At 45.0% G+C, this 24,300-nt stretch overlaps 1 protein-coding gene across 1 annotated transcript in view; it reads right to left on the bottom strand.

The window, feature by feature from the left end:
• The window catches only part of DNAH7 (dynein axonemal heavy chain 7), a 148,087-nt gene that overhangs the window by 20,547 nt on the left and 103,240 nt on the right, over positions 1 to 24,300 (bottom strand). Inside the window, exons 47-54 of the mRNA XM_079974784.1 lie at positions 22,759 to 22,913; positions 20,774 to 20,964; positions 19,252 to 19,385; positions 16,126 to 16,461; positions 12,024 to 12,150; positions 9,409 to 9,603; positions 7,164 to 7,256; positions 339 to 515 (exon numbers count right to left, since the gene is read on the bottom strand). Coding sequence (XP_079830910.1) covers positions 339 to 515; positions 7,164 to 7,256; positions 9,409 to 9,603; positions 12,024 to 12,150; positions 16,126 to 16,461; positions 19,252 to 19,385; positions 20,774 to 20,964; positions 22,759 to 22,913 — 1,408 coding nt within the window. The remainder of the gene's footprint in view (positions 1 to 338; positions 516 to 7,163; positions 7,257 to 9,408; positions 9,604 to 12,023; positions 12,151 to 16,125; positions 16,462 to 19,251; positions 19,386 to 20,773; positions 20,965 to 22,758; positions 22,914 to 24,300) is intronic.

Raw genomic sequence — 24,300 nt, 5'->3', positions numbered from 1 at the left:
TATAATTTACATCAAAACTTTAGCTGGACTATAAGAAGCACTTGTAAAGTAACGAAGATTATGGACAATTTGGAAGAATGAAAATAGTGGAGAACGTATTGATATGTAGTTATGTAGTTTTAATTATTGTAATAAGGACCCATGTAGGGGATGGGGGGAGTCACGAGATTCAGAGAATCTCACAAAATGACCATACACCTTTTTTGACTGTAAATTTCTATTGATAAAAATAAATAAATATTTTTTAAAAAAAAAAAAAAAAGAAGAAGAGAAAGAGTAGACCCCGCTTTAAAACCTTGCACCTACAAAGAGTGCCATTGTACTGGTCCTCAACGCACCTGATCATCTGCAAACTTGAGAAGAGCGGCCATGGGGTCTGCACCAGGAGACAACACAAAAATCAGCGGAGCACAGCAATGACTGTCACCAAAGGCCTTGGACAAGTCGAAAGGAGGTGGTTCGATAAACATACGCCCCAGGTTTCCAGTGATAAACTCCTGCACCATTGGAATAATCTGAAAAAATCAAGTAAGAGGGAAAGGAAACGAGGTCACCTTTAAATTCAAAGATACGGTTTTAAGCAACGATACGTTTTAAGATGAGAGGCAAAATAAGCCCATGCATTTGTAATGAACTCTCCAGCGATGATCATTCACAGCCAGCCGTTTAATACAAACATACATCGGTCATGTGTAGAAATGACGAGATACGGAAAAGGGTACCTTTTCTCTTTTCACCCTTTTATGAATGTTAAAAATAAAGGCCTGGAAACGATGCCTTATGAGGAACGGCTAAGGGAGCTGGGCATGTTTAGCTTGGAGAAGAGGAGGTTAAGGGGTGATGTGATAGCCATGTTCAAATATATAAAAGGATGTCACATAGAGGAGGGAGAAAGGTTGTTTTCTGCTGCTCCAGAGAAGCGGACACGGAGCAATGGTTCCAAACTACAAGAAAGAAGATTCCACCTAAACATTAGGAAGAACTTCCTGACAGTAAGAGCTGTTCGACAGTGGAATTTGCTGCCAAGGAGTGTGGTGGAGTCTCCTTCTTTGGAGGTCTTTAAGCAGAGGCTTGACAACCATATGTCAGGAGTGCTGTGATAGTGTTTCCTGCTTGGCAGGGGGTTGGACTTGATGGCCCTTGTGGTCTCTTCCAACTCTATGATTCTATGATTCTAAGAAAAGAAGTTGATGTTGCACATTGGAAAAGGAATAAAATAGCAAGGCGGAAGAAAGAGATGCACCATTCTGTAAACTTCCAAGGAGGCTTCTAGACTGTCAGGATTTTGCAGGAGGTATTCAAGCACACGCTGAAAATTAAGTTTCCTCAGTTAAAGTGGATTAAAGCACTATGTCATTCTAGCACAGGGTGGGGGAACCTCCAGTCTAAGTTCATCCACAAGGCCATCTCTGAAACCATGATTCATCAATCCTGCAAAAGCTGTGCGCAGGCCTAGTCGCCCCAGGAAACTGGTTTTGAGTAGGATTTAACGCCTACTTGCCAACTGATGGGTGGGGGTTAAATCCTGCTCAGTTTGGCTTCTTGATTTCTGTGAGGCAGCTATTCAAGATGCCAGATACTGTGTCCCATAAAGAAATAAAAATATATCAGTGCCTAGCATTTATACAGCATGTGTTCAAAGAGCTTCACATAAGTTCCCTCAGAACTCTCTACAACACACCTTCGAAACACCAAATCTGGAAAAAGCTTGTCACTCTAGCATGGATGTGCTGAACCCAATTCCCAGACCTGTGTCTGAGGAAAGATGCTTATGCAATTGCCGCTTGTCATGAAGAGAATAAATAATAATAATAATAATAATAATAATAATAATAATAATAATAATAATAATTTATTATTTATACCCCATCCATCTGGCTGAGTCTCCCCAGCCAATCAAACGTTAAAAACAGTACAGCATTAAATATTAAAAACTTCCCTAAACAGAGCTGCCTTCAGATGTCTTTTAAAGATAGGATAACTGCTTATTTCCTTCACATCTGAAGGGAGGGTGTTCCACAGGGAGGGCGCCACTACCGAGAAGGCCCTCTGCCTGGTTCCCTTTAGCCTCACTTCTCGCAATGAGGGAACCGCCAGAAGGCCCTCGGCCCTGGATCTCAGTGCCCGGGCTGAACGATGGGGGTGGAGACGCTCCTTCAGGTATACAGGAAGTATACCCGCTGAATCCCTCTGGTATATAAGTCTTAAAGGTAAAGGAGTCTCCTTTGCATCTACTCTCAGGTGCAGCACACACACACACACACACACACCTGCACAATGTACCCAGGGCTGGATTTAGGTTTGATGAGGCCCTAAGCTACTGAAGGTAATGGGGCCCTTCATATTTCCAGCTGTCCTTTGTCAACAACAAATTGCCCCTGTTTTTGTGTTGAATATATGCTATATGGTAATTTGTGGACCTAATAGGTATCTAAAGCCATTTGCACTTGTAGAATGTAGGCACCCTATATATAGAAATGAGCAAACCAGTGATATTTTAGGGAGCAGGCTAGCAGGCAGGGCCCATTACTTACATCATAAGAGCCTAATCAACACAAAACACTGTTGCTGTAAGTAGGTTTTATTTTATTTGTTTTTTATCTTATATTTTGGAAATGTACATCCAGGTTCTCCCCCCCCCTTTAAATATTTTTTTGGGGGGTAAGCTACAGCTTGTTTAGCTTATATGTAAATCCAGCACTGAATGTACCAAAATAGATAGACTAGCATATCCCTTATAAAAACACAATGAAGCTGTAATCCTACACACATTTATCTGGAAAGTAAGTCCCATTGAACTCATTGGGGTTTACCTCTGAGTAGACATGTGCCGGTTCAATGGTAAGGTTTGAATGCCATGCACCAGGGCTTCCCAAACTTAGGTCTCCAGCTGTTTTTGGACTACAACTCCCATCATCCCTAGCTAGCAGCACCAGCGGTCAGGGATGATGGAAATTGTAGTCCAAAAACCGGTGGAGACCCAAGTTTAGGAAACTCTGCTATACAGAGTGCCAATGAGCTCAAGAGTCAGCAGAACTTACTTCTGATTTACAAAGTACATAACGTTGGGGTGCAAAGAGACCGTTAAAGTCACAGAACTGAATTCGCATGTAATATTTTGTCATTAAATGGTGCTAGGACGGTAGCCAATAAAGGTGATGAACAGCACAATATGTAATTTTAATATGTAATGCTGTATTGTTTTTAACACTGATTGGGAGCCGCCCAGAGTGGCTGGGGAAACTCAGCCAGATGGGCGGGGTATAAATAATAAATTATTATTATTATTATTATTATTATTATTATTATTATTATTATTATTATTATATACGTGCCGACTCAGAAGTAAGTTGCGCTGATTTCCCAGGCAAATGAGTTGAGGGTTGCAGACTAAATTACTCCCCAGTTTAGAAGATATCTGCATGCCCTGTTAACTGAAAGAGTGAATGTGTGTGTGTGTGTGTGTGTGTGTCTATCTGCAGTATCAAGCCTGCTTATCAGAAAGTGGGCCCTGCTGAAAGTCAATGAGACTTGATTCCAGGTAAACTGTTTACAGTCCTTCTCACCAACGCTTTAACAGTAAGCCTCACTGAACAGAGTAGGATTTAATTTGAGCTACACCCTATAGGACACTTATTTAGGGATTTTGCTAAGTGGACTCACACTGAGGTCAACTGGACAGCTGGATGGCCACCCAAAACTCAAGGGTCTTTTAAAACAAAACCCACTATAAAGCAACACAGTAGTGGCACTATGAATATAGTGTGGTGATGATAATGATTTATGATTTATACCCTGCCCATCAAACATTAAAAACTTCCCTAAACAGTGCTGCCTTCAGGACCATGGATTATTTCACAATATAAAAATAATCAGCCAGAGAAAGAACAGTTGTAGTGAGCTTGCTTTCTCCCTTCCCACCAGAAAGAAAACTTAGGAAAACCTTGTAACTGAAAACTAGTGCCTGAGGGGTTTTCCCCCTTCTCCCAGCAAGCCATTTTCCTTTTGTGTGTTGTGTTGTGTTGTGTTGTGTTGTGTTGTGTTGTGTTGTGTTGTGTGTGTTTTATTGTGGCACTGTGGTCTAAACCACCAAGCCTCTTGGGCTTCCCAATCTGAAGGTCAGCGGTTTGAACCTCCACGATGAGGTGAGCTCCCATTGCTCTGTCCCAGCTCCTGCCAACCTAGCAGTTCTAAAGCACACCAGTGCAAGTAGATAAATAGGTACCGCTGCGGCAGGAAGGTAAACGGCATTTCCATGCACTCTGACACTCGTCATGGTCCTCCATGTGCCAGTAGTGGTTTAGTCATGCTGGCCACATGACCCGGAAAGCTGTCTGTGGACAAACACTGGCTCCCTCGGCCTGTAAAGCGAGGAGCGCCGCAACCCCACAGTCGCCTCTGACTGGACTTAACCGTCCAGGGGTCCTTTACCTTTTTAAACTATTATTTATCATGCTAAGTCACTCTAAGAGCCTTTTCTTTGGGCTGAAAAGCAGAGTGGAAATATTTAAAATAAAAGAACAGAACAAACCAAACAGGGCTTGGCTACTGGGCTATCTTTCTTAATTTTTGGCCACAGTTTTCCTCTTTTGACGACTGCATTTTGCTTTGGGTGCAATTCTCCCTCTCTCATTTATGCTGATGTTCACAGGTGAGACCAACCAAGTCAGCTTAATGCAGCTTAATGTCGAACCTTATATATAAAGAGGTAAGTCATGCCAGAGGAACGGTGCTAAAAGTCACAGAATTGGTTTCTGAACTGGAGGCTGTACTGAGCGAGATGAACTCAAACTCCAAGTGCCTGCTTGAATTTAGAGAGATGCACAAGTATGAGAATTGCTTGAGAACCTTTGCATGATCCTGGCCTTTTAAAGAGAACTGCAAGCGTACTCCTCAAAACGTAAATCTACTGAATTAAAAAATAAGAAAACCATCTTGTAGGTCAAATATGCATATTCACAGTAAGTGCTACTGAGTTTAGGAGGACTTACTCCACATAAGTATGCATAAAACTATAACCTAAATAATGTTTTAAGCTTCTTCTTTTTTAAGTGAGCAAAAGTACTTAAACCCCAAAGAGAAAATTCGCTTCTCATCTCAATAGCATTTTTGCTTGTCTCTTTTGACAGTATCCTTGCAGATTAAGGATGAAGAGGATTTAAGCTACGCTCTGTTGCTCGCCCGCCTGCCCCAAATCCTGCATCATAATGTGGTTTTATCTTGTAGCTGTTACAAATCCTAGAGGTTTTATTTTCTAGCTATTAGGAACCCTATAGATCAGGAGTAGGCAGAAGATAAATGTGGATCTGGTGCTGGATCTCTGGGTGACTTGAAGTAGATTGGCAAAGTATTTGCCTCCTGGATGTTGAACCATAAAGACTGAAAAAGGTGCCCTCTTTCCCTAAAAGCGGGATCCCATGACTGGACCTATTGGCCAGGGGTCCCTTTACCTTTTATACCATCGGTGAACTTGCTGTATTGGGGGATAAGGCAATGCAAAGCAAACTAACGAACCTTACGTCATTTTCCTTTTCATCCTTACAGTGCAGCAGATATCCCTTCAGAGTGGAGGGCAATAAAGTGTGGCGTCCAGCTATGTCCTACTCAGAGGAGACCCACTGAAATTAATGGACCTAAGTTAGTTTTACCTGTTAATTTCACCGGGTCATCTCTCACTGCCAACGGTCCAAAGCTTTGCTAACTTTGCTCCTGCAGATCAAAGGCAGCATATGAATTCCGGCGCTCCTACATACCTGAGGCCTTACTTAAGCGCAGCTGGCAGGCTGCCCACTTTCACTGCCGTAATCATGTTATGTAGTTTCTATTTTTAACGTATTGCAAGACTAACCTTCAAGTTGCACGAAACAGAAAAATAAGACCATTTGCCGCACACTGATCTGTAAGGGTGAGGCAGCAGTATCTCAGAATAAGACATTTCAGACAACACTGCACACTAAAGTCAGCTTCCGTAATTTTGAAATGAGGTGGGCAAGGGAATAATGGACCTCTGGAAGGTATTGTTGTTAATTAATTTTGTATACCGCCCTATACCCGCAGGTCTCAGGGTGGTTCACAATATAAAATCACATAATAAAAACAAGAACAAGAACAACCCAATAACCCCTCTCTCCCCAACACATTTTAAGAGGGCATTGGATGTCAATCAGCTAAAGGCCTGGCTCCCAGTACGTTTCCGAGCACAATTCAAAGTGTTGGTGCTGACCTTTAAAGCCCTAAACGGCCTCGGTCCAGTATACCTGAAGGAGCGTCTCCACCTCCATCGTTCTGCCCGGACACTGAGGTCCAGCGCCGAGGGCCTTCTGTCAGTTTCCTCACTGCAAGAAGTGAGGTTAAAGGGAACCAGACAGAGGGCCTTCTCGGTAGTGGCACCCGCCCTGTGGAACGCCCTCCCACCAGATGTCAAAGAGAAAAATAACTACCAAACTTTTAGAAGACATCTAAAAGCAGCCCTGTTTAGGGAAGCTTTTAATGTTTAATAGGTTATTGTATTTTAGTGTTTTGTTGGAAGCCACCCAGAGTGGCTGGGGAAACCCAGCCAGATGGGCGGGGTATAAATAATAAATTATTATTATTATTATTATTATTAAGGAACATTTTTGCCTGGCACCTAAAAGTTTATAATGGAGGTGCCAGCCAAACAGACAAAAGATTGAAAAGGGGATGGATTTAACCCTGCCAGTTTGGTACTTTTTAAGCAAGAGGAACCTGGCAAACTTAGTGTTCATTACCCCTGCCCCCCCCACGCCTTTTGTCTAAAAACTATGGCAGGACTCACCATAGTGGACCACATTTTAGCACATGCTACAATAGAGGAAGCAGGACTCACTATAGTGGACCACATTTTAGCACATGCTACAATAGAGGAAGCAACCAGACAATTCGCAACCCATGTCTTAAGGTGGGGTTGTCATGCATCCGGATCTTCCTGGGATTCTAATGACGGAATTAGCGTCCGGGGGAGAATTTTGGGAAATTGGCAAAATGTCCACATTTTTTGAAATTTCCCCCAACTTTTGTGTCCGAATTTTTACTTCTTGAAATATGGAAACCCTATCTGAAGGAAGATTAAACTAACACGATTGTGTCATACATACAACAGGACCTTCGAAACTCTGCCTGGCGCATGAGTTGACCGCACTTACTTTGTCAGGTCTTAAGCAGCGAATGATGAGCATCCTTTGGAACTCCCCCATTTTGTCTTGCCACTCCTCAGGAAATGCCTCGTGATGAGGTTCCTGCAAGCGAAACAAAAACACTATGACTGGCTTTCCCTGTCCTTGAAAGCTCCAGTTAGTGCAGAATTCTGCTGTCAGGCTTCCTCCCCCCCGTGGCAGTAGATAAGCAGAACAAAGGAAAAGGAGTCTTCTTACCAGTTAGAAACTTTAATAATCACAGCAAGAGAACAAAGAACCCATCTCCTAGAAATGGCGGTGCTCCCAATTAAGGCTCACACCCCTATTAATCTACAACACTCCTACATATTGTAATCTGAGCTTATACCCTCTGTGGTTTCTGTTCTGCCACTTTCTCAGCTCTTCTTGACCTTGGGCTGAGAGGAGGAATGCTGTCCAAAGACAGGGAATCTGTTAACCCTCTCTCCCCCAGTGCTTCTTCTCCTAGCTGTTCCCCATCCGGTATTTCCCAGCTTCTACCTTCTGAACTATGTCCATCTGCAAACCATTGTTCCAAATCTATACTGTCCTCCAGCTCCTGGGAAGATTGAGGATCCAAATCAGGAGGAGGGGGTGCCCCCCCATTCTTCCTCAGTGCAGCCCTCCTCAGCACGGTCCCTGACAGCTGCAGCCCGGCTGCTGAAAGGAGAGAGACCCTGATAGTATATGGCACCTCTTCCCACAGATCTGCACTGGCTGACGATTTGCAACCTGACCAAGCTGAAGGTGTAACAGCTTGTGTCCAGTTTACTGCCTTACTCCAAGCATGCCCCCTTCAACCACTTCCATCTGCGGAACTGGGACTGTTACCGGTGCCCCGTAAACCTTGTTCTGCACTTGTAAGAAACCAATCTTTTAGCACTGTAGCACCCACACACCAGGCAATCCCCCCCCCCCACTGCACAGCTGAAAGCGTTTTTGTAGAGGCAAGTTGGCCCAGGACATGTAGAAACTTCACGTGTTGCAATCTTCACTGTTGACCTTAATTAACTTCTGAATTCTTTTCAACTGTCTAATACCGTTAAGGTTAAGTACTTAATTCATTCTGGAGGTCCGTTCTCAACCTGAAACTGTTCTTAAGCTGAAGCACCACTTTAGCTAATGGGGCCTCCTGCTGCTGCCGTGTCACCGGAGCACGATTTCTGTTCTCATCCTGAAGCAAAGTTCTTAACCCAAGGTAATATTTCTGGATTAGCGGAGTCTGTAACCTGAAGCGTATGTAACCTGAAGCGTATGAAACCCGAGGTACCACAGTATCGGGAATTTCAACGTTTTATTCTTTCTGTAAACTGCACGCCATCAAGTGGTATGTACATTTTGATGAAGGCCAGATTCAACTCTTCACCCCAGGCAATTCTTGGCCAAGAAACCGATTCACCCTACTTTTTTACATAGTTACGCTCCCTTGTACCTGGGTGAAGACTTCAAGCATTTAGTAATCTCCTACATTCTAATTCTAGGAATTAGGGGGTAGTGGAGAATCTGGTACTCAATATTTTTAGGAAAACCTCCCCCCCCCCCCGATTCATACAAATACAATTGAATGCAGAAAAATAAAAATAAAAATTTACTGGAATGTACATTTCTGAAAGAACGGTTTTTTAAAAGGAAACAATATTACTTGTAGTAATGTTCTCTTCCCTACAAGGTGTATCATCTAAACCAATCTGCTTACGAAACTTGGAAACTGCTCATCCCCGCATTCCCGGTTATCTCAGGAGATACATCTTTCTTTGACAGAATAGACAACAACAACACCACCACTGAGGGCGCAGTGAATACTGTATTTTTCGTTCCATAAGGCGCACCGAACCATAAGGTGCACCTAGTTTTTAGAGAGGGAAATCAAGAGGGAAATCCCGCTCGCTGTCTTGGCTTCCTCTTTAGCCGCGCGCAACCTCTCCAGCCAGGCTATGGCAATACCCCCACCTCCTGCAAAAGCCCACAGGAGCCGCGCACCCTTTAAGGAGCGTGCGGCTCCTGCGGGCTTTTCTACGAGGAGGGAGAAGGGAAAAAGCCCGCAAGAGCCGCATGGAGCTTGTGTGCGGCTCTTGGGGGCTTTTCCTGCCTGCCTTCCCCCTGCATTCACTCCATAAGATGCACACACATTTCCCCTTACTTTTTAGGAGGGGGAAAGTGCATCTTATGGAGCGAAAAATACGGTATTTGTTCTGAGCAGCTAGCAAGAAGGGATGAGTGAAGGTGGGAAACAAACCAAACTGTCATAGACGTTTTTCCACCCATCCTTCAAGCGCATGAATTCCTTCCGAATGCTTCTGAAGGCTGGCAAGTCGTCAAGGCGGCAGACTTCATCCCATGATTTCGTGGGGAGCCAAGGGCAAGGGTTGGAGTAGGGATTGTCCAGGCCGATGCCTCCTGTGAGCAAAAACTTCCACTCTGACTCATCAATCTGCAGTGAATTAAGACAGAATAAACATGCAGTGTTAAGGACTTGTGGGAACTTGAGTGAACTTGAGGTCGGCATTAGGGACACCCATGCCATGAGAGCCACATCACCAGTAAGGGGCCCGCTGTTGAACCTTCACTTTCCTGTTTGATTTGCTGCCTGTACTCTTGCCCTCTGCAAACCTGGAAGCAATGAGGCAGCTGTGGCGTATGCCCTCCTAGGTGGGTCATAAGGAAAGGGTTAAATGAGTGTGAAATGATTGGCCAGTGGGAACCCAAGGGGAGGAGTTAGAGTTGAGAGTTGGGAGTTGGAGAAGGAAGAGGGAGGATAAGTCTGTGGGTTGGTCTAGTTTTGATGTGTGAGAGTGAGTGAAACTGATAGGAGGAGTCAGATAGACAGTTGGGATAATCAGTTAGAAGTTATTAGGAAGGTAAAAGGTAAAGGGTAAAGGGACCCCTGACCATTAGGTCCAGTCATGACCGACTCTGGGGTTGCGGTGCTCATCTCGCTTTATTGGCCGAGGGAGCCAGCGTACAGCTTCCGGGTCATGTGGCCAGCATGACTAAGCCACTTCTGGCGAACCAGAGCAGCGCACTGAAACACCGTTTACCTTCCCACCTATTTATCTACTTGCACTTTGACATGCTTTCGAACTGCTAGGTTGGCAGGAGCAGGGACCGAGCAACAGGAGCTCACCCCGTCACAGGGATTCGAACTGCCGACCTTCTGATCGGCAAGTCCTAGGCTCTGTGGTTTAACCCACAGCACCGCCCGTGTCCAATTAGGAAGGTATAGGCCAGTAAATAAACAAAGATTAAGAAACTGTCAAGAAAAATGATCTGAAACCATAACCTTGTTCATGCTTATAAAATAAACTTGATTATTTGTTTTAATGTTAACAACTGTCTGGACTCGGTGTGTACCCGAGGGTAACGGGTTGGTGGCAGCGGGGAAGCGATCATAGTGGTGGCACAGGGATCAATAGACCGCCAAACGTCTGGGGACCCTGTGTGATCGCCACAGTGGCGTAGCAGCCTTTACTCCTTGACTTCCTTCTGGGCAATGTAGCCAACTGGGTTCGGGAAGGGGAGACAGGAGAGCAAGGGGACAGACAATGGGGATGGCGGCAATGAAATGCATGTTGCCCACAGACCACCCAAAGTTTGGAGCTGACATTTACCAAGTCACCCAGTGCTGTTTTTCTGGGGTAGGGGAACACACCATGAAGTTTGTTTGTTTGTTGTGGGCCCAGTCACAGTGCCCCCACCCCAGGCAGTGGCTAAAGGTAAGATGTGATTAATAAACTCAAGTAAATGATCTGGATTAGAAATGGCCACAACTTTACTGATTGCAGATATAGGTGGATTTTTGGTTCAGGCATTGGGTGTGTATCCATTCCAGCCCCACCAGACAAAAACAGAATTATTTTTTATTTTTAAAAAAGGTAAAGGATCTCAGTTCCCCCAAGTTCCTGCCAAAAAACCCACAGCCTCCCACACATGAATATCTCTGCCATGCTAACTTTGTGGATCAGCTCTGCAATGGCTTGAAAACCTGTGTTATGTACTGAGTTGAATAGGATTCAGAATGCAGCAGTCTGATTGGCCCTAGAACAACAGGATCCAGAATGCAGCAGTCTGACTGGTCCACAGGAACCACCCAATCCAGCTCCAGGTGGAAGTGAATCCGCAACCTGATTGGCCTACAGGTGAATCCCGAAATTAGCCAATCACGTGGGGCACATTGTGTAAATAATGTATATAAAGCAGACATTCTGAGGGAACTTCCATTCCTCCTCCCCACTATGAGCTGAATAAAGAGCATGAAATCCACTCTCAACTCCGAGTATATGTCAACCTGCAATGGCAGGATGGCAGTCACTATCCCGTAAGGCCTCCCCTAGTGTAAGCTACTAGATTACTGCTTGGCTCTTCCTCTAGCTGTCCCAGAGCCAACTGGGAAAAGCTGCCAAACCCTATACATGTAAACAGCAGGAAAAATGAATGCTATACCAGGAATCAACAAGTACCTGACAACAGGGCTATGTACCATATCACAGCCAAAGAACAATTTTAACAGGTATAAAGGTAGAAGGATTACACCCCAGGAGTCCCTGTCCACTTCTTGTTGTCCAGAGGACAAGCTGATCCCAATCCCACCAGCTTCAGGACAGGCCTTGCCCCTCAAACATGGGGGCTGGCCCTGGTCTGAACAATTGCATTGAGCTGCACAACCTCAGTTGTCTGCTTGGCAGCCCATTTGCCTCCAGGCCACCAGATCTGACCGCATGGTGATGTTGGTAGGATGTTCCCACGAAGGAGAGGAGATGGAACAGAATGGGAGAGGCATCTGTGGACTCGCCAACAGATTAGCAGATTTGTATGTGGGCCACCATACAGAGTCATTTGCCTAGCGGCACTAACCAATTTATCATGCTTCAAGAGGTTCACGTTTAGGCAGAAGGAGAAGAGCAGCTTGTCCTTTTCAAAGAGAGAACGGCAGATGTTGACATAGAGGGAGTAAGTGAAATGGTCTTTGAGGATCCTCAGCCTGTAAGAGAAAAGAGAAGGTTGGGGAAATAATAATAATAATTATTTATTATTTATACTCCGCCCATCTGGCTGGGCTTCCCCAGCCACTCTGGGCGGCTTCCAAAAAAAATATTAAAATACTGCAATACATCAAACACTAAAAGCTTCCCTAAACAGGGCTGCCTTCAGATGTCTTCTAAAAGTCTGGTAGTTGTTGTTCTCTTTGACATCTGGTGGGAGGGCGCCACTACCGAGAAGGCCCTCTGCCTGGTTCCCTGTAACTTGGCTCCTCGCAGTGAGGGAACTGCCAGAAGGCCCTTGGAGCTGGACCTCAGTGTCTGGGCAGAACGATGGAGGTGGAGATGCTCCTTCAGATATACTGGACCGAGGCAGTCTAGGGCTTTAAAGGTCAGCACCAACACTTTGAATTGTGCTCGGAAACATACTGGGAGCCAGTGTAGGTCTTTCAAGACCGGTGTTATATGGTCTCCCAGTCACCAGTCTAGCTGCCCCATTCTGGATTAGTTGTAGTTTCCGGGTCACCTTCAAAGGTAGCCCCACGTAGAGTGCATTGCAGTAGTCCAAGCGGGAGATAACCAGAGCATGCACCACTCTGGCGAGGCAGTCCGCAGGCAGGTAGGGTCTCACTTTACAACCAGCCACTTTACAATCTCACTTTACAACCAGCTACTGAATAAACTCAATTACAAACCACTTAGATTTCAGTTACGGATGTGCTGCTGGTGGATTTTGTAGGCAGCCTGTTTTAGCCTTGCCTCCTGACTAACGCAAAACACAAAAACACGTCAGCCATTTGCAAAGGCTTCACAGAGTGCATTAGCCGTGAAATACAAGCAGCGTTTGGGCCTCTTGCTGACACACAATGAAATGCAGCATAGTAAAAGCTGTATTCTTTACACATCAGAAGGTCACATACATGCCCTTTTGTATCACATCCCATTTTCCCTACTTCACAACTATAAGCTTCCTCTCTTTTTAACCTCTATCCAGCCTGCATAGGGCTGCACACACCCAGCAAATTCTTGCTCCTGTGAGATCCACTGCTTGCGTTATGTTGCTAAGAGCCACAGAGCTTTCTTTATGTAAGACATTTCACAAATAACCCCTGAATCATTGGTATGTGGAGGCATGTGAGCATAGTCAACTAGTGTAATCATGTCCTTGTCTGAAGGTTCAGGAAGACTTAAGGTCATGACTGTAACCCAGAGAGGGCATCAAAGGAGGATTCTGGAACCGAAACTCGATCTTTGAACTATTCGCAGAATGGTAAGAGTTAGAAGGGACTTTGAGAGTCCTCTAGCTCAGCCCCCTGCAATGCAGGAATTTCAACTAAAGCATCTATGACAGATGGCCATCTAGGTAAAGGTAAAGGGACCCCTGACCATTAGGTCCAGTTGTGGCTGACTCTGGGGTTGCGGCACTCATCTCGCTTTATTGGCCGAGGGAGCCGGCGTACAGCTTCCGGGTAATGTGGCCAGCATGACTAAGCCGCTTCTGGCGAAACTAGAGCAGTGCATGGAAATGCTGTTTACCTTCCCGCTGGAGTGGTACCTCTTTATCTACTTGCACTTTGACGTGCTTTCAAACTGCTAGGTTGGCAGGAGCAGGGACCGAGCAACGGGAGCTCACCCCGTCGCGGGGATTCGAACCGCCAGCCTTCTGATCAGCAAGTCCTAGGCTCTGTGGTTTAAACCACAGCGCCACCCGTGTCAGATGGCCATCTAACCTCTGCTTAAAAACCTCCAACAAAGGAGAGTTCACCACATCCTGAGGGAATCAGTCGCCAATGCAAGACATGGCCATCAGAAGGGGCGAAGGCAGCAGGAGTGTGTTATGGCACACCTAGAAGAACAAGGGTCAATCCTATATTCCTGCCTGAACCCACCTAGCTGCCCACTTCAGTTGACTAGGAACAAAATTACCCCAAGGCATATGTCTCCACCCCCATCTCCTTCTCTCTCCATACAGCAGTGGAGCATATGCCCACGCTGCCCAGGGCAGGCGTGCTCCTGAGGGGTGTGGGGCACAGAGGGTGCCTTCCCAGGCGCACGGAGTGGCATGTGCGCCCTGCAGCCAGGGGTGGAGTGAGCCGCCCACAGGGGGAGAGCGAGCTGCCAATGGCGGACATTTGGCATGCCGCCTACCCACAACTCCCAAGCCTCCCCCAAGCTGACCAAACAAAGGGGGAAGGGGGGAATGCTGCCGGCAAACCGGCACAGCTCCCCCCTTCCCCCGACAGCTCGGGGTAGGCTTGGGAGTCACAGGCAGGTAGGCGGTGCGCCAAATGTCACCCCCCCCCCCAGTGAAGACACCCCGGGCTGTCCACCCCCCCACCTCCACCCTTCCTTTGCCCCTACCTCCATAGATGGGTACTGTATTTTTCGCTCTATAAGATGCACTTTTTCCCCTTCAAAAATTAATGGGAAATGTGTGTGCGTCTTATGGAGCGAATGCAGGCTCCTTGGCTTCAGCAATAGCAACGTGAAGCCTCCGAAGCGCAGTGCGAGAGTTCCCCCCGTGCTCCGGAGGCTTCGCGTTGCTTTCGCTGAAGCCGCCTGAAGCCCCCAGAGTGCAGTGGGAACTCCCGCTGCGCTCTGGGGGCTTCAGGCAGCTATCCGCAAGCCTTCGGAGCGCAGCAGGAGTTCCCACTGAGCTCCGAAGGCTTGCGGGATAGCCGCCTGAAGCTGGAGAGCGAGAAGGGTAGGTGCACACCGATCCCTCTTGCTCTCCAGGCTTCGCTTCGCTGGATAGGCACTGCACAGTTTTCCCTCTCTGCGCAGCACCCCTTCAGCGAAGCTGGAGGAGAAATGGAAGCGGCTCAATTTCTCCTGCCACTTCGCTGAAGGGGCACTGAGCAGAGAGGGGGAGAATTTTTTTTCCCCTGTTCTCCCCCTCCTATGGTCCGGTGCGTCCTATAGAGCGAAAAATACGGTATTTACTGCAATGAGCAGGAGAAGGATGCTATCTCGTATTCTGGAAATGACATGTAGAGCATCGCCAAAAGGGTTGTGCAACCTTCATCTGAAGACAGGTGTGTGCATTCTTCTCCTGTTATTGCATCCTCGGAAATCCCTCTGTGCCTTTGCAAAACAACCCAAGCAGTGTCCCCGATTATGACAACAGCACCCTTATCTCGCTGCTGTCACCAGCAGCACAGCTGGCCCGCCTCAAGTGTCAACAGAGCAAAATGTTAAATGATGGAGCTCCAAATGGCTGGCAAAACAACAGGGCATAAAACAAGCAAAGCACCCAGAAAGCACAATGTGGGGGAAGCTGCAAACTGAAACTTCCAAGCTGTCCTTTATTATTTATCGTTCTCAAGCTATAAATGAATATCACATAAAATCTGACACTGAACTCAATCTGCACAGCGCATTATTTTTTAAATGAGTTTCCCGTGAAGTCAACTTAAATGCAATGTCAAATTAGCTGAAGGTACCAAAATTAGTCAAGCTAGCCTTACCCAGTTTTCTCAAGCTTTGTTGTTTAAGGCCTGCTTTGACATTTATTCCATATACTGAATTTAATAAAGGGAGAAAACTGCGTGGGCATTATTCTGTTTTAAAGATTACGAGTTTCCCAGTCACTTCCATATACTTGTTACCTAGGAAGTACCAGGTAATGTTCTTGCATGGTTCTTAAAGGGGGGGGGGGCATCTTAGTTCTTTCAAAACACTGAATATTTTGTCTCCTGTCCTTTGAATTCCCATGAATGTTAGGTTTGTCTACAACAGCTGTTTTCCCCTACAATACAGCAATAAACAAACTTCTAAATCCCACTGATTTCAGTGGCAAAGTTAATTACATGCTTCATTCCCCTGAAATCAATGGGCATGCTTAATTTTGGATTGTATCCTGATTTTTTTCAAGGTAAGATAAGACTTAATTGCCTGCAGCTAATAAGTAATAAGGTTGTGCCAGAGCCTGAATAAATGTGAAAGGTAAAATTAAAGCATACAAGGATTTCACATACCTGTCTTGTAAAATTTCAGACTTCACAGAATTATCTATGGACATGATGAAAAGGTTGATGAACCAGGTTAAGGAATACTGGTACATGGGTTCAATATTGGCAAGATCAGCAATTGAAAAAAATAGAATCGACGAATGAACTGCAATGGGGCGGTAGCCCATTCGAGTGGCATCTATCTTCTTTTCGGTTTCTTCCGCTATAGCTTGCTTCTCTGATATTTCATTAGCCAAAGCCTTAGAAGAAGACAATATCTTGATAGCAGTTTCGTCCTCTAAAATATTTCCTTCGGAAGATGAAAGAACTTCTAAAATTTTGTCCTCTATTTCTTTCAGCTGTCTGTAATAAAATCCCAAATTCTTCTGTTACGAAAGTAACAAATGACCAAGTCCGCGAGTAAAAAAAAAAAAAAAGGATTAGATGCGATTACGGAAGCAAATAGAGTCGTACCTTGGAAGTTGAACGGAATCCGTTCTGGGAGTTCATTTGACTTCCAAAACATTCGGAAACCAAAGCACGGCTTCTGATTGGCTGCAGGAAGCTCCTGCAGCCAATCAGAAGCTGCAGAAGCCCCGTTGGACTTTTGGGTTCCAAAGAACATTCGCAAACCGGAACAATCACTTCCAGGTTTGTGGCGTTCAGGAGCCAAAAGGTTCGACTCGCAAGGCGTTCGGGATCCAAGGTGCAACTGTAATTATATTGATTAAAAAAAACACAGTGGGATAAATTTATAAAATATATGAGGAGTTTTTCTATTGTGAGGGTTTCTAATGAGCTTTCAATAGTCACTTAAAATGATCTCAAATGATTTTTGTCTCAGTCTAAGACAATGTTTCCCAAACCTGCGTCTCTAGCTGCTTTTGAACTACACTTCCTATCATCCCTGATCTGTGGTACCGCTAGCTCCCCAATTTTGAAGGAGGGGTCAGAGGTTTTAAATACTGGTCGCCCAACTTTGAGCGTTCTCTTGGCTGCTTGCACCGGATCACCCGCCCACCCTCCCTGTATTGGGGGGGGGGGGGTTGTTCGCTTGACCTTGCTATGCCTGTCATGGGGTCGTCTGCTTTGAGGCAGGGGCCTGGTAGGAATTTGTCCATTTGGCTGATTGGCTGGTGCCATTTGGGTTTCTCCTACTGTGTAGCAAATCGCCACAACTTGTAAGGTTGGCGGTTAGGCATTGGTTCAAGTTGGTTGGTGGAGGGGTAAGTGCCTACCCCTCCAATGGTGGTGCGGAAAGGGAATTCCGTTAAAGGAATCCAGGGGCTTGCCATTCTTTTCGCCCTTGTCCCTGGCATCGGACTTGGGCCAGCATGAGCTTGAGGGTGAGAAGTGAGGGACTGAGGCCCAGCCTCATTTTCTCCCCAAAATTTGTTTCTCGCACTGGCTTTCGCTGGAATCCGGAAGTCCAGTTCTGTCCCCTGGGCAAGGACAGATAGTCGGAACCATTACCTAAGCAACCACTCACTTGGATGTATTTAAATAAAGTTGTGGCCAAAATCGTGCCAAAAACCCAAACCAAAATTGATGTGTGAGTTACTGGGGGGTGGCTTGGGGACCTCGACACGCAAGTCTTGTAGCATGAGCGGACCTCATTCTACACGTGCAACAACTTAGCTGAATCCCTTCCAATGTCTAGTTTGGCCCACAAATTGCTATAGCCAGCTGCATTTCATAATGAAACCAGTTAAATCATTTTTTATTTTTTTTGGAATGGAAGGCAACTAAAATAGCTTGTCCCAAAACTACCAAAAGATGGATTAAAAGTTAGCTGTCACTGGGAGGAAGTGAAAACTTTGTGGTGGGAGGGGGGCATCTCTCTTGGGAGCCAGAGCAACAAAGCAACAACAACAAAAAAAGAAATTATATATGAAAGCACCTCCAATTCACTTTCAAGTGCCTAACACGAGTCATTGTTAGTCTGCTGATAGGGGCAGACAAGTACTTAATCATAGGTTTATTCTTTAATTATAGAGATTAATTTTTAAGAAGTGGCTTCGGATGCTGAGTGGATTGCATTTTCTTATTTCGGGAGGAATGTCTTCTGGACCATAATTCCACAACCCCTCCCCCGCTCCCCATCATCAGATAAATTGTCATTTAAAACTACTGCATTAAGAACAGGCTAAAAAGAGTCCCAACAGACAAACCAGAATTCCATTTGCTCCAGGTAACATTTTTTCTTATTTTCTCCCAAAAATAAAAGGAAAAAAGGATCCTGTTCCCTCCCCTCAGTTTTACCAGGGGGCATAAATAGATCCCCTTTTCTCTATTTTGTTCTGAGGGGAGGCAAAGGAAAATGGGGGATACTTTCCAAAACTGACTCACTCACTCTCTCTCTCTCTCTCTCTCTCTGTCTGTGTGTGTGTGTGTGTGTGTGTGTCTGTCTGTCTGTCAGTCTGTTATTATTTTTAAACCATTGGTTTTTTTTTTAAAAAAACCACATGTTTAGGGTTACTCTCATTTTGACTCAAGAAAATCACCATTTTATAGTTCAAATTACAAAAAATAAATACAGTAAATGGACAAAAGTACAAAGATTCACAAAATGTTTAGGGGTATGTGAACCCCTGTGTACCCCCAGAAAAAAGCACTGGTTTAAACATACACACACTATATCTATATCTATATCTATATCTATATCTATATCTATATCTATATCTATATCTATATCTATATCTATCTATCTATAGCTTAATAATTAGATTGATTAGATTGTTAAAACCCACCAGGTAGTTTATATAAAATGTAAAATATTCTTAAGATCAACAGACTTTAAAAAAAACCAAGGAGACAGAATAAGTCAAAAAAATCAACACTGCAAAAAAAAAGTTTTAATCAATTTACATGTCTGGGTAGACTTGCCTAAACAAAACAATTTTTTTAAGCAGCATCCATTTCATCACAAGATAGTGATGGCACACCCATCTCACAGCCATAAAAAAAGGCCACGCGTCTGCAGTCTTTCTGCAAGAAAGCATCCTTTGCATAAGCCATAGTCTGCAAATAACTTTGGCAACAGCTTTAACTAAGAGCATCCACAATTCGATGCCTTCATATTCAACATTAGCCACTTCTCTCCTCTCATCCCTTCTGCTAAAACAAGTTTTCTAGCTAGTAAGATTTTGATACCTTTTGTTTTCAGCTCCTTGCAATATCAGGGCTTGCTTTTCTTCTTCGAGATCAGGTCTCTCCCTTGCGACAACAATCCCGAGAAGCTGGTCTTGCATCCCCTCCGGCGTTATCATGAAGTTTAATAATGTTACCTGCGATTTTTTAAAAAAGAATTAAAAACCAAATCGAAACAGGGCTAGGTAAACCGTACGCCAATGCTAATCTAAAGCCCCTGAAATGTAGGCTGTGTGCAAACCATAAATTTAATACACATTTAAAGCACACACACCAAAAGAATCCAAGAAACCAGAGTTCACCCTTCACAGCACTATAATCACCCTTAGCAACTACAGTTTCCAATATTCTTCCAGGGGCATGTGCTTTAAATATATGGTGTATAAGCAGTGAAACACCTTCTACAGGGAGCATTTGCCAGTTTTCACTGAGTGAAAGCAGTAAAAAGACTGTTATTTTTGCTCCAAGGATTAAGACCAGCCTCTCACAACCTTGAGTCCACAGATCTTCTTGAACTACAACTCCCATCATCCTTGACCACAGACCATGGTGGCTAGCAATCAGGGCACTGACTTGGGCCCCGGGATATGGGTGCCCAGGTTATGGGAGCCACCGGAAGTCAGGTTCCGAGGTCTCGCAAGGCACCAGAAGTTGCGTCGGGGGCCCTTCAGTGTGGGTTCTGAATACCCACAACAATTATTTTGTGGGTGCTCGGGCCTGCAGGATTCCCTATAGGTGGCGCCCCTACTATTAATGATGAGAGTTGTAGGCAAACAATATCTGGGGACCCAAGGTTGAGAAAGGCTGGATTAGACGATGTGTGCTATTAAATTATTATTATTAGAGAACAACAACTACCAGACTTTTAGAAGACATCTGAAGGCAGCCCTGTTTAGGGATGCTTTTAATGTTTGATGTATCATAGTATTTTAATATTCTTTTGGAAGCCGCCCAGAGTGGCTGGGGAGGCCCAGCCAGATGGGTGGGGTATAAATAAATTATTATTATTATTATTATTATTATTATTATTATTATTATTATTATTATTATTATTTTCATATATGGGCTAAAGTGAATAATAATAATAATAATAATAATAATAATAATAATAATAATGCTATGAAAAATTAAAGGTAAAAGCAGATGATCATACTAGCATATGCAACCGCGAGGGAGAGCATTGTGGAAAAGATTACAGTGGTACCTCTGGTTGCGAACAGGATCCGTTCCAGAGCCTCGTTCGCAACATGAGCAGAATGCAACCCGCATCTGCGTGGGTCATGATTCGCCACTTCTGCACATGCACGTGACATCATTTTGCGCATGTGCGCATGCACGGGCGGTGAAACCCGGAAGTAACCCTTTCCGGTACTTCCAGGTCACCGCGGGACGCAACCTGAAAATGCACAAGCTGAAGCAAACGTAACAAGTGGTATGACTGCAATCCTATTATTGCAAATGATATGAGCAATCTGATTATTAAAGCGAAAGCAAAGAGCTCCATGTTCCTGTGCAAACCACTCACTTTGACAGATGTTTCCGGGAGGTAGTGGGGGTTTCTCAGCTTGGTTGTAATATAAAAGCGAAAGTCGGGAGCGTATTCAATGGTGGAATCGCCCAAACGGATACAGATGCTGCCAGCCTGCTTGAAGGTCTGCTTCAGCAGAAGTGGCTCAAGAATAGGGTCCAGTTCTTCAGCAACGTTTTCCAGCAGCACTTCGGTTACAACCAGAAAAAAAAGATTTGGTTAATAAACCATTAACTCCCTGGTTTACAATTTGCTAGGAGCAGCAACAAAAGGCGGAGGGGAAATAATGTTCTGGCTGAAGCCTGGGATAGCTCAGTGGGTAGAGCATGAGACTTGCAATCTCAGCGTTGCAGGTTCGAGACCCATGTTGGGCAAAAGATTCCTGCATTGCAAGGGGTTGAGCTAAATGACCCTTGTGGTCCATTCCAATGCTAAAATCTTATGATTCTAAAGGAAGGAAGGAAGGAAGGAAGGAAGGAAGGAAGGAAGGAAGGCAATAATGCGATGGATGTGGATGTAGATGTGGATGCCTGTGGTTGGTGGTTTGGTGTGTTAGCTGTGGACCTATTTGCTACTGGCATGCTGCTCCCATAACGTGTTTGTACCGTATTTTTCGCTCCATAGGACGCACCGGCCCATAGGACGCACCTAGTTTTTTTTGGGGGGGGGGGAATAAAGAAGAAGAAAATTATTTTCCCCCAGGTGCGGGGCTGGGGCGGGGGGAGCCCGAGCTTCCCCGACCCCAGCCCCCAGAACAGGCTGCTATCCGCTAGCCGTGGGAGAGTCGCGTGGCTCTCCCACGGCTAGCGGAGCGCTGCGCGAAGCCCGAAGCTTGGGGTGTGCTGAGCTCAGCACGCCCCAAGCTTCTGGGTGCCGGCAAGCTCTCTGCTAGCAGCGGATAGCTTCCTGAAGCATGAAGAGCGAGAGGGGTCAGTGTGCACCGACCCCCCCTCGCTCTCCAGGCTTCAGCGAAAGCCTTCATTCGCCACATAGGACACACACACATTTCCCCTTCATTTTTGGAGGGGAAAAAGTGTGTCCTATAGGGCGAAAAATACGGTAATTTCTTTGTTCTTTTGTTTGATTTTGCATGGTTATGGATTTATTTTGCCCCACCTGCCATTGGAATGTGGCCTCCAGGAAGGCTGGCAGCATTCAAATCTGGCACTTGGGGCAGAAAGCGGTTCCTGCATAAAGGTTATTTTTGTACGCTACTACTGCGGCCTGTGTTTTGTTAGCCCCAAAATGGAAGACAAGTGAGGTCCCAACCAAAGAAGAATGGCAACTTAAGTTGACAGAATATGCACAACTCTCTATAGAATAAGAGAACAAGAAGAACATACGTTTAAAGAAGATTGGAAAATGTTTATTGAATATAAATGTTTGGGAAATAATTGTGTATTGCTGAAAATGCTGGCAACATTAAGATAAATTCAACAGTGTAAACAAGTTTTGATGGATGCAAGAATGGGATACTGAATGGTGTCTTTTGTAAAATATGCAGGGATTTATGATATGTAAAATGAACCATGGAAAGAGAAGAAGGGAAGTCATTGATATCTTAAGGATGTAAAACGAGTATTTCAAATTGTAAAGCAGAAAACTCAATAAAAATTATATACAAAGAGAGAAAGAGAGAGTGGTTCCTCAGTCCTGAACTAGACAAGAATAGGCAAAGCTTGTATTTTGAATACCAGGGCAGGGACTAGCAATTTGATCAGTAGTTCGATAGCATATATTTCTTGTCAAATCAGATCGAGACCAAAGCAGTATAAAGAGGACTGTCACATGCCCCGAACAAAACGAAAAACAAGGATTATAAATTAATTTTCAAGTGCAATAAAAGTTCCACTGGTCTGGTGGTACTGCAACCAGAATTTGGTCAACTATAAAAGCAACCCGCAGTTCTGCTTTTACAATTAATCATCCTGCACTCTCCAAGTTCGTTAGCAGTCTCTGCTTTTCAGGGCCCAGTCGCTTACCAGGTGTGCCAAACTGGACGCAGTTTTCTAGCGTTCTCACAAATTCCGTGTCGCTGAGTTTGATGACGTGCAAGCTGTTTGCCTTTTCCATGTGCTTCACCCACTTGTTGGCTTGGCCCTGAGGATCGATCATGAGAGGCCATCTTCTCGCGTTTCTGGAGAGAAAGACATGGGAGAGCACAAAACTGCGAACGAGGTTTCACCTTGTCTTCTGTGCAGTGCAACCCTTATGCATGTTTAAAAAGGTAAAGGTAAAGGTACCCCTGCCCGTACGGGCCAGTCTTGACAGACTCTGGGGTTGTGCGCCCATCTCACTTAAGAGGCCAGGGGCCAGCGCTGTCCGGAGACACTTCCGGGTCACGTGGCCAGCGTGACATCGCTGCTCTGGCGAGCCAGAGCCGCACACGGAAACGCCGTTTACCTTCCCGCTGGTAAGCGGTCCCTATTTATCTACTTGCACCCGGAGGTGCTTTCGAACTGCTAGGTTGGCAGGCGCTGGGACCGAGCAGCGGGAGCGCACCCCGCCGCAGGGATTCGAACCGCCGACCTTTCGATCGGCAAGTCCTAGGCGCTGAGGCTTTAACCCACAGCGCCACCTGCGTCCCATGTTTTATGCATGTTTACTGGGAAGTAAAAACGAATGAACCAACCAGAGATGCCTTAGGGAAATGATCCTACCCCCTTACCAAGTTGGTAGGCTTGTGTGCCCAACAGCAGCATAACTAGATTTGATGGGGCAAGGATTAATAGTAATATATATATATATATATATATATATATATATATATATATATACCCTGTCCATCTGGCTGGGTTTCCCCAGCCACTCTGGGCAGCTTCCAATGTACTTAAAATACATTTAAAAATCGGTCATTAAAAACTTCCCTGAACAGGGCTGCCTTCAGATGTCTTCTAAAAGTCAGATAGTTGCTTATTTCCTTGACATCTGATGGGAAGGCGTTCCACAGGGCAGGCACTGGGGTGAGTGGGTGGGTACCTTTTTAGTGCAAATGAATTCTTACTACTTTCTCAATAGGGATGATACGCTTGTGAAAACTGTTGTGTATCGAGTCAAAGGATTTTATATCTGTATTATTATTGTCTGTATTTGCATTAGGGTAAAGTAACTGCCTTTTGGTTCCCGAGGGTACAGCTACTATTGGTTCATTTAAGCTGCTGTATTTGGATCCTCTGTCTTATTGGTTTCCTCCAAAAGGCAGGACTGTGATTGCCTGAGATTGTTCCCTCCAAAATGTATCCTTTCTAGCTAGTTCCCTGTCCCTATAAATGTAGCTCTCCCCTCCTCAAGTCTCAGTCTTGTTTGCTTTAATAAAGAAGTGTTACTAGAGAACTGTCTCCAGCATATTATGTCAAGAGAGCTGAAATCACAAACCCCACGTCACAACAAAAACGAAGAGCCCATAAATTAATTCTGAGTGAATTAATTAAATCAAATCAAATTAAATCCGAACAAACCAGATTTAATTCCTTTTCACAGTTTGTTCCTGTCCCTGTCTCAAAACTTGGCCATGCAGCCCTCTG

This window comes from Podarcis cretensis, assembly GCF_951804945.1.
Source record: "Podarcis cretensis genome assembly, chromosome: 1".
NCBI classification, from domain to species: domain Eukaryota; kingdom Metazoa; phylum Chordata; class Lepidosauria; order Squamata; family Lacertidae; genus Podarcis; species Podarcis cretensis.
Note: the sequence above shows the minus strand (reverse complement) of the source record. Positions and strands in the feature narration are given on the sequence as shown.